The following is a 17188-nucleotide window of genomic DNA, read 5'->3' on the forward strand; positions in this document are numbered from 1 at the left end:
TTGTAAATGCACTTGGTCCTCTGTCTTTAAATATAAATTCCACGGCAAGGAACTTAGGAGTTCTGTTTGATTCCGACTTCACTTTCAGACCCCACATCACAAAAGTAGTCCAGTCCTGTTTCCTCCAAATCAGAACCATCTCCAAAATAAAACCTATCCTCACTCCCCCAGACCTGGAAAAAAATCATACATGCATTTGTGTTTTCCAGACTGGACTACTGTAACTCCCTCCTCTCTGGCATTAACCACAAGTCACTCTCTCGCCTCCAACTGGTTCAGAACAATATTAATAATGAAACACAGTAATCACCACTGTACTAATATTAATAATGACACAAAGTAATCATCACTGTACTAATATTAATAAAGACACACAGTAATCATCACTGTACTAATATTAATAATGAAACACAGTAATCATCACTGTACTAATATTAATAATGACACAAAGTAATCATCACTGTACTAATATTAATAAAGACACAAAGTAATCATCACTGTACTAATATTAATAATGAAACACAGTAATCATCACTGTACTAATATTAATAATGAAACACAGTAATCATCACTGTACTAATATTAATAATGACACAAAGTAATATCACTAAATAAATAAAGAACACAGTAATCATCACTGTACTAATATTAATAATGACACAAAGTAATCATCACTGTACTAATATTAATAATGACACACAGTAATCATCACTGTACTAATATTAATAAAGACACACAGTAATCATCACTGTACTAATATTAATAATGACACAAAGTAATCATCACTGTACTAATATTAATAAAGACACACAGTAATCATCACTGTACTAATATTAATAATGACACACAGTAATCATCACTGTACTAATATTAATAATGAAACACAGTAATCATCACTGTACTAATATTAATAATGAAACACAGTAATCATCACTGTACTAATATTAATAATGACACACAGTAATCATCACTGTACTAATATTAATAATGAAACACAGTAATCATCACTGTACTAATATTAATAATGAAACACAGTAATCATCACTGTACTAATATTAATAATGAAACACAGTAATCATCACTGTACTAATATTAATAATGAAACACAGTAATCATCACTGTACTAATATTAATAATGACACAAAGTAATCATCACTGTACTAATATTAATAATGAAACACAGTAATCATCACTGTACTAATATTAATAAAGACACACAGTAATCATCACTGTACTAATATTAATAATGACACAAAGTAATCATCACTGTACTAATATTAATAAAGACACACAGTAATCATCACTGTACTAATATTAATAATGACACACAGTAATCATCACTGTACTAATATTAATAATGAAACACAGTAATCATCACTGTACTAATATTAATAATGAAACACAGTAATCATCACTGTACTAATATTAATAATGACACACAGTAATCATCACTGTACTAATATTAATAATGAAACACAGTAATCATCACTGTACTAATATTAATAATGAAACACAGTAATCATCACTGTACTAATATTAATAATGAAACACAGTAATCATCACTGTACTAATATTAATAATGAAACACAGTAATCATCACTGTACTAATATTAATAATGAAACACAGTAATCATCACTGTACTAATATTAATAATGACACACAGTAATCATCACTGTACTAATATTAATAATGAAACACAGTAATCATCACTGTACTAATATTAATAATGAAACACAGTAATCATCACTGTACTAATATTAATAATATTAATAATGACACACAGTATTAATACTAGTATTAATAATGACACACAGTATTAATACTGTGTGTCATTATTAATACTAGTATTAATACTGTGTGTCATTATTAAATAGTATTAATAGTATTAATGTGACATTGGGATGTACCCTGGGACTGTTCTGTTTGGTTTGTCGCAGTATTATGACGTAGCCACATAAAGGACACATGCGGAAGCTGCTCAGCGCGCACGCGTCCGTTCTGCAGAGCATCGTAAGTGTTTCATTTGTTTCTTTTGTTTCATTTGTTTCATTTGTTCATGTGTTAGTGTTTCATGTGTTAGTGTTTCATGTGTTTCATGTGTTAGTGTTTCATGTGTTAGTGTTTCATGTGTTTCATGTGTTAGTGTTTCATGTGTTTCATGTGTTTCATTTGTTTCATGTGTTCATGTGTTTGTGTTTCATGTGTTTCATGTGTTCATGTGTTAGTGTTTCATGTGTTTCATGTGTTTCATTTGTTTCATGTGTTTCATGTGTTAGTGTTTCATGTGTTAGTGTTTCATGTGTTTTAACGTGTTGGAGATATCGTGTCGTTAACGGAGAGCAGAGTTGTTTTCTTAACATTACATTCAAATGAATGTTTGTGTTTGTTACCGTCTGGTTCCGGTATGACAGCTAACAGGTTTGTTGTTGTTGTTCCTGGTTTACTTAAAGTCAGCTGTTTTAAATAAAAAACACAGTTCCTCGTCTCTGGATCTCCCAGTAACAGGGACCAGTCAGACCAGTCAGAAGTCAAAGAGTTAAAAGTGAAGGTTGGTTCAGTTCATCAGAAATCTGATAATGAAAACAAACTAGAAAACAACAGACTGAGCTACAAGAGAAACACATCATCTTCATCATCTTCACCATCTTCATCAGCATCATCATCATCTTCACCATCAGCATCATCTTCAGCATCATCTTCATCATCATCTTCATCATCATCATCATCATCATCAGCATCATCATGATGAAGATGATGATGATGATGACTCCCTGTTGCTCTAGGTTCCTCCACTGTTGTGTTTCTAGCTCCTCAAACCCCTCAGAGACAATTAACATCATATTTTGATGTTATACTTTGAATACTGATTTCTTTTGCTGTCTATATGAATGCCTTTACCGTGTAGACCGCATTCATCTCTATCCACCTGTACCTCTGATCAGTATGAGTAACAAGGAACCAAACCTCTAGTTTTAGATCATCAACTCAATTTATGTCTCACTGAGGGACTCTCCTGAGTCGTGACTCGCCTGAGTCGTGACTCACTGAGGGTCTCTCCTGAGTCGTGACTCGCCTGAGTCGTGACTCTCCTGAGTCGTGTCTCACTGAGGGACTCGCCTGAGTCACGACTCACTGAGGGTCTCTCCTGAGTCGTGTCTCACTGAGGGACTCGCGACTCACTGAGGGTCTCTCCTGAGTCATGTCTCACTGAGGGACTCGCCTGAGTCGTGACTCACTGAGGGTCTCTCCTGAGTCGTGTCTCACCTGAGTCGGACTCGCCTGAGTCGTGACTCACTGAGGGTCTGACTCCTGAGTCGTCTCTCCTGAGTCGTGTGACTCACCTGAGGGACTCGCCTGAGTCGCGACTCACTGAGGGTCTCTCCTGAGTCGTGTCTCACTGAGGGACTCGCCTGAGTCGTGACTCGCTGAGTCGACTCGCTGAGTCGTGACTCACTGAGGGTCTCTCCTGAGTCGTGACTCGCCTGAGTCGTGACTCTCCTGAGTCGTGTCTCACTGAGGGACTCGCCTGAGTCACGACTCACTGAGGGTCTCTCCTGAGTCGTGTCTCACTGAGGGACTCGCGACTCACTGAGGGTCTCTCCTGAGTCATGTCTCACTGAGGGACTCGCCTGAGTCGTGTCTCACTGAGGGACTCGCCTGAGTCGTGACTCGCCTGAGTCGTGACTGACTCGCCTGAGTCGTGACTCGCCTGAGTCGTGACTCACTGAGGGTCTCTCCTGCGTGACTGAGTCGTGACTCACTGAGGGTCTCTCCTGAGTCGTGACTCGCCTGAGTCGTGACTCGCCTGAGTCGTGACTCACTGCCTGAGTCGTGACTCACTGAGTCGTGACTCGCCTGAGTCGTGACTCACTGAGGGTCTCTCCTGAGTCGTGTCTCACTGAGGGACTCTGAGTCGTGTCTCACTGAGGGACTCGCCTGAGTCGTGACTCACCTGAGGGACTCGCCTGAGACTCGCCTGAGTCGTGACTGAGTCGTGACTCACTGAGGGACTCTCTCCTGAGTCGTGACTCGCCTGAGTCGTGACTCACTGAGGGTCTCTCCTGTCCTCCCTGAGTCGTGACTCGCCTGAGTCGTGACTCGCCTGAGTCGCGACTCACTGAGGGTCTCTCCTGAGTCGTGTCTCACTGAGGGACTCGCCTGAGTCGTGACTCACTGAGGGTCTCTCCTGAGTCATGTCTCACTGAGGGACTTGCCTGAGTCGTGACTCGCCTGAGTCGTGACTCACTGAGGGTCTCTCCTGAGTCGTGTCTCACTGAGGGACTCGCCTGAGTCGTGACTTCCTGAGACTCACCTGTATCACCAGTGTACGTGAGTGGTCATGTGATATGCGTTTCGAGGGGGTCAATATAGACAAGATTATTTGTATGTTTTATTTATAAAACTGTGTTGAAGTGTGAATGTAGCATGAGACTCTTCCTGTTTCTGTCTTTCAGTTTGAACGATGGAGCTTCATTCTGCCAAGACAGAGACATTGAAGGAGGAAGGAGCGACACAGAGGGGAGGAGAGAGGGAGGGAGGAGAGAGGGAGGGAGGAGGACGACAGAAGGCACCGATGAAGAGGAAACATGAGGAAGAGGAAGAGGAAGGGCAGGTCTCCCCCACCAAGAAGCTGGTAGATTTCCACACTGATTATACATTTTCCGATCACATCCGATAGATTATTGATTGTCTGAAGTTATTGATATGTGATTTATCCAGCAGATGATTGATCACAGTGTGAAGGTAGCGACTCACTACAACAGCCTGCAGGAAGTCGGTCTGGCTGCGCGAAGTCGAAGCAAAATCTTCTTCATGAGGAACTTCAACAACTGGCTGAAGAGTGTCCTGATTGGTAATTGACCGTTCAATACTATCAATGAAAACATCAGCCTCACTGAGCTGATTTAGATCTGAGAACATGAAGAGAAAACCGATCAGTGATGCTGCGTTGCCCTCATCGTTCTCTGGGGTATTAGCAGGGAGTGAGGTACGTTACATGAACGTACCTTAATGTATGTTACACTAACGTACATTAAGGTAGGTTACACTAACGTCTGTGTACGTTAGTGTAACGTACACAGACGTGTATGTTAGTGTACGTTACACGTACGTTATTGTACGTTACACTAATGTTAATGTGCATTAAGGTGTGTGTGTGTGTGTGTGTGTGTGTGTGTGTGTGTGTGTGTGTGTGTGTGTGTGTGTGTGTGTGTGTGTGTGTGTGTGTGTGTGTGTGTTAAAGTGTGTTTCAATGCTACATTGGTTTTCAGCAGTGGTCATGAAGTAACGTTAGGGTTGTGTGAGTGCCGAGTATTTTAAATTTGTTGAGCCGCGAAATTATTTATTTTTGAATACAAGTGAAAATAGATGGACTGTCCTGTTTCTTTCCTATTAATGATTAGGACACTAAAGTTCTAATATAATTTGACAAGAAACAATGGTTTTAACAGCAGCCAGGTCATGAAGTAAATGCAAGGGTTGTGAAGTAGATGTTGACAGTATTTTAAATTTGTTGAGCACACGTTAAATTATTTACTGACTGTCAAATGTGGATGTAGAGTAGACCAACAAAAAAAGAAAGTTTCCCTCTACACTGCCAACAACACAGGCCAAGTTACTTACCTGTAACCTCCTCCTAGTCAAAACGGCTCCGCTGCGTCTTCTAAGTTGAAATAGTGGCACAATAACTTTGCTAAAACAGTTAATAATATGTAATATACTGTATTACTCTGTGTGACACGCAGGCCGACTGAGCAAAGTGTTAATGTGAACGTATTAACTAAACAAACTGCTTCAGATATTGCAGGTTCAGCAAGAAATTAACGGTATTAATTAGTATTAACTCTCAATTCAAAACAAAATGGTGCTGTAGCAACGTACTACGTGTTGCTTGTGTTTTAGTTTGGCCGTGCAACTCCATTTCAGTCGGTGATGTCTAAACGCTCTTGTCCTCCTGGCAAGCAGGTGGAGCACAAATACCCACCATGACCACAGTTCTAAGGAACATATACAAGTTATGAGGAACATATACAAGTTATGAGAACATATACAGCGGGTAAAATAAGTATTGAACACGTCAACATTTTTCTCAGCAAAAAACCTGTAGAGCCATAAATGTAATAAAATGGAATGACACAGGGAGTAAGTAATAAGGAACAAATGTCAGTTATGAGGAACAAATGTCAGGAGTGGATGAGATTCGACCGGAGATGCTAAAGGCTCTGGACATTGTTGAACCTCAGATTCAGGAGGAGCAATGTGGATTCCGCCCTGGACGTGGAACAGCGGACCAGCTCTTTACCCTTGCAGGTCTGTTGGAGGGTGCATGGGAGTTTGCTCATCCAGTCTACATGTGTTTTGTGGACTTGGAGAAGGCCTTCGACCGTGTCCCTCGGGGAGTCCTGTGGGGGTACTGCGGGCATATGGGGTACCTGGTTCGTTACTACGAGCCATTCGGTCCTTGTATGACCAAAGTGAGAGCTGTGTCCGGATACTCGGCACAAAGTCGAGCTTGTTCCCAGTGCGTGTTGGCCTCCGCCAGGGCTGCCCATTGTCACCAATCCTGTTTGTGATTTTCATGGACAGGATTTCAAGGCGCAGCCGGGGGGAGGAGAGTTTCCGGTTTGGGGACCTCAGAATCACATCCCTGCTTTTTGCAGATGATGTGGTTCTGTTGGCTTCTTCAGAACGTGACCTTCAGCACGCACTGGGGTGGTTTACAGCCGAGTGTGAAGCGGTCGGGATGAGAGTCAGTACCTCCAAGTCTGAGGCCATGGTTCGCTTCCGGCGAACGTTCCAACCCTCACCTATGGTCATGAGCTTTGGGTAGTGACTGAAAGAATGAGATTGCGAATACAAGCGGCCGAAATGAGCTTCCTTCGTAGGGTGGCTGGGCTCAGCCTTAGAGATAGGGTGAGGAGCTCAGACATCCGGAGGGAGCTCGGAGTAGCGCCGCTGTTCCTTCGCGTCGAAAGGGGCCAGCTGAGGTGGTTCGGGCATCTGATCTGGACGCCTCCCTTTAGAGGTTTTCCAGGCACGTCCAACTGGTAAGAGGCCCCGGGGTAGACCCAGAACACGCTGGAGAGATTATGTATCTCGTCTGGCCTGGGAACGCCTCGGGGTTCCCCAGGAGGAGCTGGAAAGTGTTGCTGGGGAGGTCTGGAGGACCCTCCTTAGCTTGCTGCCCCTGCGACCCGGCCCCGGATAAGCGGAAGGAAATGGATGGATGGATGTCAGTTATGAGGAACCCCAAAAATAAAAGAAATATCTGTATTTGTAGTAACTTTACTGTTAAAGTAGGTGGTCAAAGAAAGTTATTTACCTGGAAAAGAAAAACACCTGTGTTTTTTTTAATCCGATTGTCTGTTTCTTTGACTGACAGGTGAGATCCTGGACCAGGTGCGGGGAACAGGGCCTCAGCAGGTTTCTGTGTTGGACCTCGGCTGTGGGAAAGGAGGAGACCTGCTGAAGTGGAGGAGAGGAGGAATCAATCACCTGGTCTGTGCAGGTACTTGTATTATTTATTTGTTGTTATAATCACATTTCTTCAGGTTCTTCTACCTCTTGTTGTAAACCCTCCTGACTGGGGCCATCCCGACGGGTGCCATCCCGACTGGGGCTATCCTGGCGGGTGCTATCCTGGCGGGGGCTTTCCTGATGGGGGTGCTGTCCTGGCGGGCGCTGTCCTGGCGGGGGCTATCCCGGCGGGTGCTATTCCGACTGGGGCCATCCCGAATGGGGCTATCCTGAATGGGGCTTTCCTGGCGGGGGCTATCCTGGCGGGTGCTGTCTTTGCGGGTGCTATCCTGGCTGGTGCTATCCTGGCTGGTGCTATCCTGGCTGGTGCTATCCTGGCGGGGGCTATCCTGACGGGTGCTTTCCTGACGGGTGCTTTCCTGACGGGGGCTATCCTGACGGGTGCTATCCTGACGGGGGCTATCCTGCTTTCCTGACGGGTGCTTTCCTGACGGGTGCTTTCCTGACGGGGGCTATCCTGACGGGTGCTATCCTGGCGGGGCTATCCTGACGGGTGCTTTCCTGACGGGTGCTATCCTGACGGGTGCTATCCTGACGGGTGCTATCCTGACGGGTGCTTTCCTGGCGGGGGCTATCCCGATGGGGGCTATCCCGATGGGGCTATTCTGACGGGGGCTATCCCGATGGGGCTATCCCGATGGGGCTATCCTGACCTGACAGAGACTCACATAGCACCATCTTACAAGAGACCCTTCTAAAGAGGAAATGTCTTATGTGAATAAATTACCCATAACGTATGTGTTTTTATTTTTCAGATATAGCTGGAGTGTCGGTGGAGCAGTGTCAGAGTCGGTACGAAGACATGAGGAAGAAAAGTCACGTTAACGAAAAAATCTTCAGTGCTCAATTTATCAACGCAGACTGTTCCAAGGCAAGGCCCTTTATTTAGATAGAACTTCAGCCCTTTATCTAGTTAGAACAACAAAACCCTAGAGAGCTTCAGCCTTTTAGAACAACAAAACCCTAGAGAGCTTCAGCCTTTTATCTAGTTAGAACAACAAAACCCTAGAGAGCTTCAGCAATTTATCTAGTTAGAACAACAACACCTAGAGAGCTTCAGCCCTTTATCTAGTTAGAACAACAAAACCCTAGAGAGCTTCAGCCTTTTATCTAGTTAGAACAACAAAACCCTAGAGAGCTTCAGCAATTTATCTAGTTAGAACAACAACACCTAGAGAGCTTCAGCCCTTTATCTAGTTAGAACAACAAAACCCTAGAGAGCTTCAGCACTTTATCTAGTTAGAACAACAACACCTAGAGAGCTTCAGCCCTTTATCTAGTGAGAACAACAAAACCCTAGAGAGCTTCAGCCCTTTATCTAGTTAGAACAACAGTACTTAGAGAACTTCAGCCCTTTATCTAGTTAGAACAACACCTAGAACAGTTCAGTCCTTTAACGAGTTAGAACAGCAACACCTAGAGAGCTTCAGCCCTTTATCTAGTTAGAACAATACCTAGAGAGCTTCAGCCCTTTATCTACCGTATTTTCCGCACTATAGGGCGCACTGGATTATAAGGCGCACTGTCAATGAATGGTCTATTTTCGATCTTTTTTCATATATAAGGCGCACCGGACTATAAGACGCATTAAGCGAAACAAAACAGTCAGTCAGTCAAACTTCCTCCACTTCCGTACCATTGATTCATTAATGTTGGATTCTCTCGCAGCTGCTCTATTCCCATGTTCTACTGCGTGACTGACAGCCTTGAGTGTTCAGTCCGCGTCGTAAGTGTGTCTCTTGACAGGAGCCATGTTGGTCCTTATACACACACACTGTAATATTATGGTGAAGCACAGTATGTATTACTCCTGACGCTCCTGACTACGGTGGCCGTGATGCTGCTGCGGTGCTGCTTTGTAGTTTACTAAGTCATACTAAAACATGTTGACAGAGCGCCGTGTACCACACAACACCGCTTCGAGGTCAGTAAGCACAACCAGAATTAATCCATATATAAAGCGCTCCGGATTATAAGGCGCACTGTCGTTTTTTGAGAAAATTAAAGGCTTTTAAGTGCGCCTTATAGTGCGGAAAATACGGTAGTTAGAACCATACCTAGAACAGTTCAGCCCTTTATCTAGTTAGAACAACAACCCCTATGGAACTTCAGCCCTAACATCACATCTCCTTTGACCTGTCTTTACAGGATGTTTTGTCAGAGAAGCTGGATGACCCAGAGCTGATGTTTGACATCTGCAGCTGTCAGTTTGTTTATCATTACTCATTCGAGAGCGAACAGAAGGCCGACATGATGTTGAGAAATGCCTGTGAGCGTCTGAAACCTGGAGGTTTCTTCATTGGTACGACTCCTGACGCCTTCGAACTTGTGTAAGAATAAAGATTTATCTCCAACACTACTCTGTGATTCCTGCTGTATCCTTCCAGGAAGTTCAGAGACTAATGTTGTTTTTAGATGCTGAAATAATCACATGATGGATTGAATAATTCCTAAACCTGTGTAGATATTGTTAATGTTATTCTGATTGTTGATGTAGAAATACACAAACATAAGTTTAGATTAACAATGTATCTCCTTTTCTTTTCTGCTCCTCCTCGGCAGTAAACGTTTGGAGGCATCGGACTCTCTGTCGTTTGGTAACGAGGTTTTTAAGGTTTCCTTTCAGTCCAAAGGTTCCTATCCTCTGTTTGGGTGTCAGTATCACTTCAGCCTCGAGGACGTTGTCGATGTTCCAGAGTCCCTCGTCTACTTTCCTCTTTTTGAACAGTAAGATTTTATTCCTAATATTAACACTTCACTAAGAGATGGTAATGTTAAAAAAAATTGTTTTGTAATGAAACATTAAATAAATCAGTGCTGTTTTAAAGACTGTTTTGATGCTCATGTTGCAGAAGTCTTCCAAAGATGTTCATATTTTCAGAGAGCAAATATGTTTGACTAATAAGAATAATGGACATCCGATGACTAAATTATGAACCGTTTTACTGTAAAACTAGAGTTTCTATTCAAGTCAATTTTATTTATAAAGGACAATATAAGAAATTACAAATTTGCCTAAGAGGGCTTTACAATCTGTAGAATATACAACATTCTCTGTCCTTTGACCCTCACATTGGAAAAAGGAAAAACTCAACTGAAAAAAAGCTTTAACAGGGAAACAATGTAAGAAATCAACAGAGGATGGATCCCTCTGCAGGACGGAGAAAAGCTCTATAGAATACAAACTATATTACAATTACAACATATCAATCTGCATTACACATGATACATATAATGTGAAGACATGTGAGGAAGACGCATCCAGGAGGTATGAAGCGGCTTCCATGCGTCTCCAAACAGATGGAGCTTGAGTCAAGTAACCTCCTCTTTACCATGTGACCTATAAAGAGGACGGAGTACACAATCACACAAGAAACCATACTGAATCACATCATACAGAGTATATTAATCATCATTTTTTAATTAAACTGTCACTACTGTACAATACCTTATTCGTTCTGAAGGTTATCCTGCACTCTACTTGTGTCTCTGTGTTTATGTCAGCATGGCGAAGCGTTACAACATGCGGTTGGTGTTGAAGCAGAGATTTTCTGAGTTCTTTGAAGAGAAAGTGAAGAAGGAGCACCATCGCAGCCTCATGATGAAGATGATGGCTCTACAGGTAAAACTGTTGGAAAAGCAGCTCTGGAAATGAAATTGTTAATTATCAACCAATAGTCAGTCGTAAACATCGTCTCTGTAGGTAGAACATTATTTTATCAATCAATGATCAGTCGTAAACATTATCTCTGTAGGTAGAACATTATATTATCAATCAATGATCCGTCGTAAACATCATCTATGTAGGTAGAACATTATACAATAAATCAATAATCAGTCGTAAACATCATCTATGTAGGTAGAACATATTATCAATCAATGATCAGTCGTAAACATCGTCTCTGTAGGTTCAACAGTATATTATCGATCAATAATTATTTGTAAGAGACATCAGACACTAAATCAAGGAGTCTGTTCGTCCGTTCTTTGTTTATTTAGAGAACTCTTCATCTGATATTGTGAACTTTTGATCTGCCACTAGCTCAATATATATTAAAGCTGTAAGCAGCGTTGAACGAGCCTGGCACTCTGCATGTCGGTTACCGGCAGGACGCTGGCTGAAGAGGCCGTGGGGACAATGCGCACACGAGTTAGATGTGTTGGTGTCGCTGGAATTTTCTTTGTGCAAATATACAAAAACTTCCTTTATTCCCTATGTTGCGCTATGTAACACACACAGCTTCTTGTTTAATGGTGAATCAGGTCAAATGGCCAGCAGACCAGGGCCATGCCATTCCACCAAACAAGCTTTTGATAACCTATAATCAGAAGGTCTTTAGATTGTATTGTCCAAATTTGAATTTGATCTCTTGAATTTCTTAGGAGGAATTCATTAAATTAAAGTGCCTAGAAATGGTCCAAAATGAGGGGTAATTGAACACAAAAATCAAAATGTCCGACATGACTTGATTTTAGAGCATTGTCCAAAGATAATCTTTTTTAAGTATACATGTGATGCATTTGCATACCAAATGTCATACATGTACGTATAACCTAGTGCTGGGGCTGCTTTTTGGAAAATTTGTAGGGGGTGCTATCGGGGCAATTTTGAAAGGCGAAGCCCGAATCCCATATGAAACCTTTTTTTTCCATCAGCAATGACACTTGTGCAAAGTTCTATGAGTTTTTGACAACCCCAAGACATAGAAAAATCTGGCAACAGCGCTCAAAGAAAACACAATATTTAGCATAATGCATCATCAATGTCTTAAGGCTGTCCAAAGCCAATTCATTTGCAGCATAATAATCGTAAGAAAAAAACATTACAGTTTCAATAGGGCCTTCGCTGGACTGACGTGGTCGGTGCTCCGGCCCTAATAAATGTGAATAAAATGAAATCCCACCGCGCTCTGTGTAGTAGAGTGGGCGGAGCTTCAGGGCTCTTCAGTGTCTCATTGACTGCAGTACTCGCTTGCTACATGAATGCTGAATCCCTTTACAAGTGAACATTCCTTAACTTACCTGGAGTCAACGATCAGATAGCCGTTCGGAACAGCAGCACTCTGCAACTCAAATCTAAGTTATAACTTTATTGTAAAAATACCCGCTAACCCATTAAAACCCTGCTCTACTTTATAATTTATAATCTACTTTGTCTAAGTCCAGTGTATTAAGTTCGTGGTTCGTTTTGTAGTGTCACAGTTAACCCGGGTTTACTCGGTAGATTATTCTACTGTGTACTGAACATGCAGTTGATATGCATTTAATGTGTGAATCTGCATGTTGTTTCTGTTTAGTGAAAATGTTCTTTTATTTTCAGCCGTTTCCTTGTGAGGACGGAGGTCGACAGGCTACAGACAGCAGAGGAGAGTATGGCCATGCTGAAGAGCACTGCGGCAGAGCTGGAGTCAAACTACCACTGGTGGGACTTTTGAATGCACACAATTCAAGTTTGGTTCCTGTTGGTTCAGTGTAGCCTGTCCAGGTTTGAGTCATGTTTGTTCTAAGAGTTTTCTTTCTTTGTGTACAGGGCACTCTCAGCAGATCTGAGTGGGAAGCAGCCAGTAAGTTTCTTTATTGTCACTGATACAGTCTAATCTCTACGTCACCGGTACACTTTAATCTCTACGTCACTGGTACTCTACGTCACTGATGCAGTTTAATTTCTACGTCACTGATACAGTTTAATCTCTACGTCACTGGTACAGTCTAATCTCTACGTCACTGGCACAGTTTAATCTCTACGTCACCGATGCAGTTTAATCTCTACGTCACCGATGCACTTTAATCTCTACGTCATCGGTGCAGTTTAATCTCTACGTCACTGATACAGTTTAATCTCTACGTCACTGATACAGTCTAATCTCTACGTCACTGATACAGTCTAATCTCTACGTCACTGATACAGTCTAATCTCTACGTCACTGATACAGTTTAATCTCTACGTCACTGATACAGTCTAATCTCTACGTCACTGATACAGTCTAATCTCTACGTCACTGATACAGTTTAATCTCTACGTCACTGATACAGTCTAATCTCTACGTCACTGGTACAGTCTAATCTACGTCACTGGCACAGTTTAATCTCTACGTCATCGGTGCAGTTTAATCTCTACGTCACTGGTACAGTCTAATCTCTACGTCACTGATGCAGTCTAATCTACGTCACTGGCACAGTTTAATCTCTACGTCATCGGTGCAGTTTAATCTCTACGTCACTGGTACAGTCTAATCTCTGCGTCACTGATGCAGTTTAATTTCTATGTCACTGATGCAGTTTAATCTCTACGTCACTGATAGTCTAATCTCTACGTCACTGGTACAGTCTAATCTCTACGTCACTGGCACAGTTTAATCTCTACGTCATCGGTACAGTTTAATCTCTGTCACTGATACTGTACGTCACTGATACTGTACGTCACTGATGCAGTTTAATTTCTACGTCACTGATACAGTTTAATCTCTACGTCACCGTTACAGTTTAACTGATACAGTTTAAAGCAGCAGAATTATTTCAACAGTTTGATGAATAACAGGGCAACTTCAAACATGTACACATACTGATGCCAGAGCTTCATTCTGATATCTGCTATCATTCTGATAAAGATGTGTCATTTTGAGTAAATCCTTTGCGTGTCCTCTCTCTTGTTTCCAGGTATCTATCTGGTGTTCATCTTTCAGAAGATGTCTTGATGCTCCAAACAAACATTTCGTCATTGTTTTCTGATCTCACCTGCTGCTCACCTTTTGTGCAGTGTTAACTTTTTTACTTTTAATTTCATTTTTTGATAAACTATGAACTTTGTTTGTTTTATTATCTAAATAAATTTAAAGTGAATGTAAAGTTTAGTTATTTGGATTTTCAATGGTGTGGGTACTATGTCTCTACGACAAGTCTGAGTATTATATCTTGCCATTAAGGCAATGTCGACAGGATTAGGGTTAAATGGAATTATCATAGGGTTAGGATAGGAGATGATAACCACAATCTCACCATACGTTTTTTGAATAACTTTTTTTCTGAACTTGGAAGTGTGCTCCGTCTGTACTAATTCGGGTACGCCCGTTCGATCAGTTATGGGTTAGGGTGAAATCGTATTCCCATAGATCTAAGCTAAAAAAAGCTAAACTAATATATTAATTAGTTTTTTTCAAGGAAAGGGGCGTGGCTTGCAGTTTTTAATGAATAATTTGCCAAATGAAGGTTGTAGAAAGTCAGAACAAAGTCTGTATGGGTATTATCAGGTCCTCTGCAGCCAACAGTCCCAGCCTAGAATTTACAGGGAAGAAGTGGGAGTAACAAGCGTCCAGGAAGTGTGTTTGATTGATTAGTCTGGATTAGAATGGTGTGAGGAAAGCAGAGACGGAGAGCGTGTCCATGAAGGTAGAAAGGGTCAGGTCAAAGCCAAATAGGCATTAATATGTAAGACTAGCTTGTCTCTAGGACCTTGGGAAGGGGTAGAACTTGGCCAAACATTTTTTTTTTCTTGAATAACAAATCCTACAGTCTTGGAAGTAGTCTCTACACCCACTAATGAGGCCATTGCGGATCGATTGGTACCCTTTTTGATATAGCTGCCATAGACTTCCTATGTTCATTTTTTCCGGAAATTCGCCTAAATGTTTTTTTATCAGACATTCAGGAATAAAGTCTGTTATGAAGGTCGTACAGTCTTGGAAGTGGTCTCTACACCCAGTTAGTGGGCCATTCCGGATCGATTGGTACCATCCCCGAGTCTCTAGGACCTTCGGGAGTGGGTGTGCGTTTGTGTGTGTAATCCGTGTATGCTAACGTGTGATCAGGTGCTCGCGTGTGGTATCTTCTGTTCTGAAGGTGCTAGAGACTTGTAAGTGGTCTCTAACCCCACTAATTAGTGGTTTCCGGTTCGAATCCGATCAAGGAGGAGGGATTTTTTTTATAAAACATTTCTGAAGGTGGTAGAGACTAGTGCTTGTAATATGTTATAAAGGGGTGCCTAAAAACGCTAACCCTATATTCGATTAACAGCTCGTTCATAAATACCCGGTCTTCTGAAGGTGCTAGAGACTTGTAAGTGGTGTCTAACCCCACTAATTAGTGGATTGCGGATCAAATGATACCATCCCTGAGTGTCTGGGACCTTGTGTTAGTTCTGAGTTATGACATATCTCCAAAGTGGTTGGGGTTAGTTAAAAGTATCGTGGGAAGTTGGTAGGCACTTGCCCTCTTCATTAAAAATCAAGGTAAGTCTGACACACACACACTAACAATTTCAGGTAATTTGGAGCAAGCAGTGCGGACTTAATGGAAATGGCTTCAGGAAAAGTACTCGTGTCACGTTACATGTAATAAACATGTCATTGTTGGATATCCGGTCTTCTGAATGTCCTAGGATGTAGCGTATTCCCATAGATCTCCCCACGTCCTCCAACGACTTCTTAGTTGAATAGAGACCTAAGGCAAGGCACGGGCCAGCGCATGTCACTCTGAGTCCCCCCTGCAGTATGTACTTTGGCCCAAAAGGTGAAAGTCTATGGGGGTGTGTGCAAGTCGTATGTGGTTGTTAAAGGTGGTAGAAAAAAATCTGGTTGGGTATTTGGCTGCATCATTGGTTGGGATTAGGGCAGGGAAGACGGTGAGTGGTTAGGGAAGTGAAGATGATAAACGGTGGCTCCTATTCAAAGCAGCAGAGATGGAGAGGGGTGATGTGTCTACATCTGAACACCCTCTCCTGCCTGTTTGGGCAACTCTGCATCCCACCCCGATGCTCCAGCTGTGAGCCAGGGGAGCGGCCGGGGGGGACAAGGGTGGCTGGTAGCAGGTAAGAGGGATGGGGTAAAGGGGGGTTGGGTTAGGGGTTAGGATAAGGGATGAAAACCACAGATTCTTGATCCTTTTTTGAACATTTTTGCTGAAGATCCTACATACTTGGTTGTAGTGTAGGAACAGCTCCTTCCTATCTCCAGGCCTTGGTCAAGCCCTACACCCCTGCCCGACCACTTCGCTCTGCTGCCTCGGGGCGATTGGTTGCCCCGTCGCTCAGAGGTCCCTGCGGCCGATCCACCCGGTCACAGCTTTTTTCTGTCCTGGCCCCTCAGTGGTGGAATGAACTCCCCACTGACGTCAGGACAGCAGAGTCGCTGCCCATCTTTAGGCGCAGGCTGAAAACTCACCTCTTCAAGAAGTACTACCCGGAGCCTTCCTCGTAGCACTTATTGCACTCGTATTAGTTGCTGCACTTATTGAATTTGTATTTGTTTACTGCACTTATCCTATTCGTAGTAGTTTGTAGCACTTACTATATTCGGATTAGTCTGTTGCAATTATTGTTTTCATAGTAATTTGCCTCTGCACTATACTTTTGCTCTGGCTTATGCTTTGAGATGCTTGTTTAAGAAAGGAGATGCACTTATGACTTCTGGTGACTAGTAGTTCTCTTGAATACCTATGTTGAATACACTTCCTGTAAGTCGCTTTGGATAAAAGCGTCTGCTAAATGACTGTAATGTAATGTAATGTAGTGTACATCTATAGTAACTAGGGCACGGGTTAGGGTTAGGGTCCAGAATGGGTTAGGGTAACCCTAACCCATTCTGGACCCTAACCCATTCTGGATCGATTGGTACCATCCCTGAGTCTCTAGGACCTTCCTTTGATATAGCTGCCATA

At 42.5% G+C, this 17188-nt stretch overlaps 1 protein-coding gene across 2 annotated transcripts; it reads left to right on the forward strand.

Moving 5' to 3' along the window:
- The first annotated feature begins 1920 nt into the window (after positions 1–1920).
- LOC129097431 (mRNA cap guanine-N7 methyltransferase-like) lies at positions 1921–14383 on the forward strand. Of its 2 annotated transcripts, none has more exons than XM_054606284.1 (11): positions 1921–2011; positions 4456–4634; positions 4721–4853; positions 7383–7508; positions 8293–8408; positions 9686–9867; positions 10100–10264; positions 11042–11159; positions 12858–12959; positions 13068–13101; positions 14195–14383. In XM_054606284.1, the coding sequence occupies exons 2-11, from the start codon at positions 4464–4466 to the stop codon at positions 14230–14232; spliced, it is 1185 nt and encodes a 394-aa protein (XP_054462259.1). In that variant the 5' UTR covers positions 1921–2011; positions 4456–4463; the 3' UTR covers positions 14233–14383. The 2 variants fall into 2 exon arrangements, with proteins under 2 accessions (XP_054462259.1, XP_054462260.1); XM_054606285.1 differs by having other exon boundaries at positions 4724–4853.
- Positions 14384–17188: the final 2805 nt, after the last annotated feature.

The sequence above is a fragment of the Anoplopoma fimbria genome, chromosome 10 (genome assembly GCF_027596085.1).
Source record: "Anoplopoma fimbria isolate UVic2021 breed Golden Eagle Sablefish chromosome 10, Afim_UVic_2022, whole genome shotgun sequence".
Lineage (NCBI taxonomy): Eukaryota > Metazoa > Chordata > Actinopteri > Perciformes > Anoplopomatidae > Anoplopoma > Anoplopoma fimbria.

Coding starts and splice junctions, on each gene's coding strand:
- LOC129097431 (XM_054606284.1), top strand. CDS start 4,464: ATGGAGCTTCATTCTGCCAAGACAGAGACATTGAAGGAGGAAGGAGCG. Junction 10,265..11,041: donor TACTTTCCTCTTTTTGAACA/GTAAGATTTTAT, acceptor TGTTTATGTCAG/CATGGCGAAGCGTTACAACA. Junction 13,102..14,194: donor ATCTGAGTGGGAAGCAGCCA/GTAAGTTTCTTT, acceptor TCTTGTTTCCAG/GTATCTATCTGGTGTTCATC.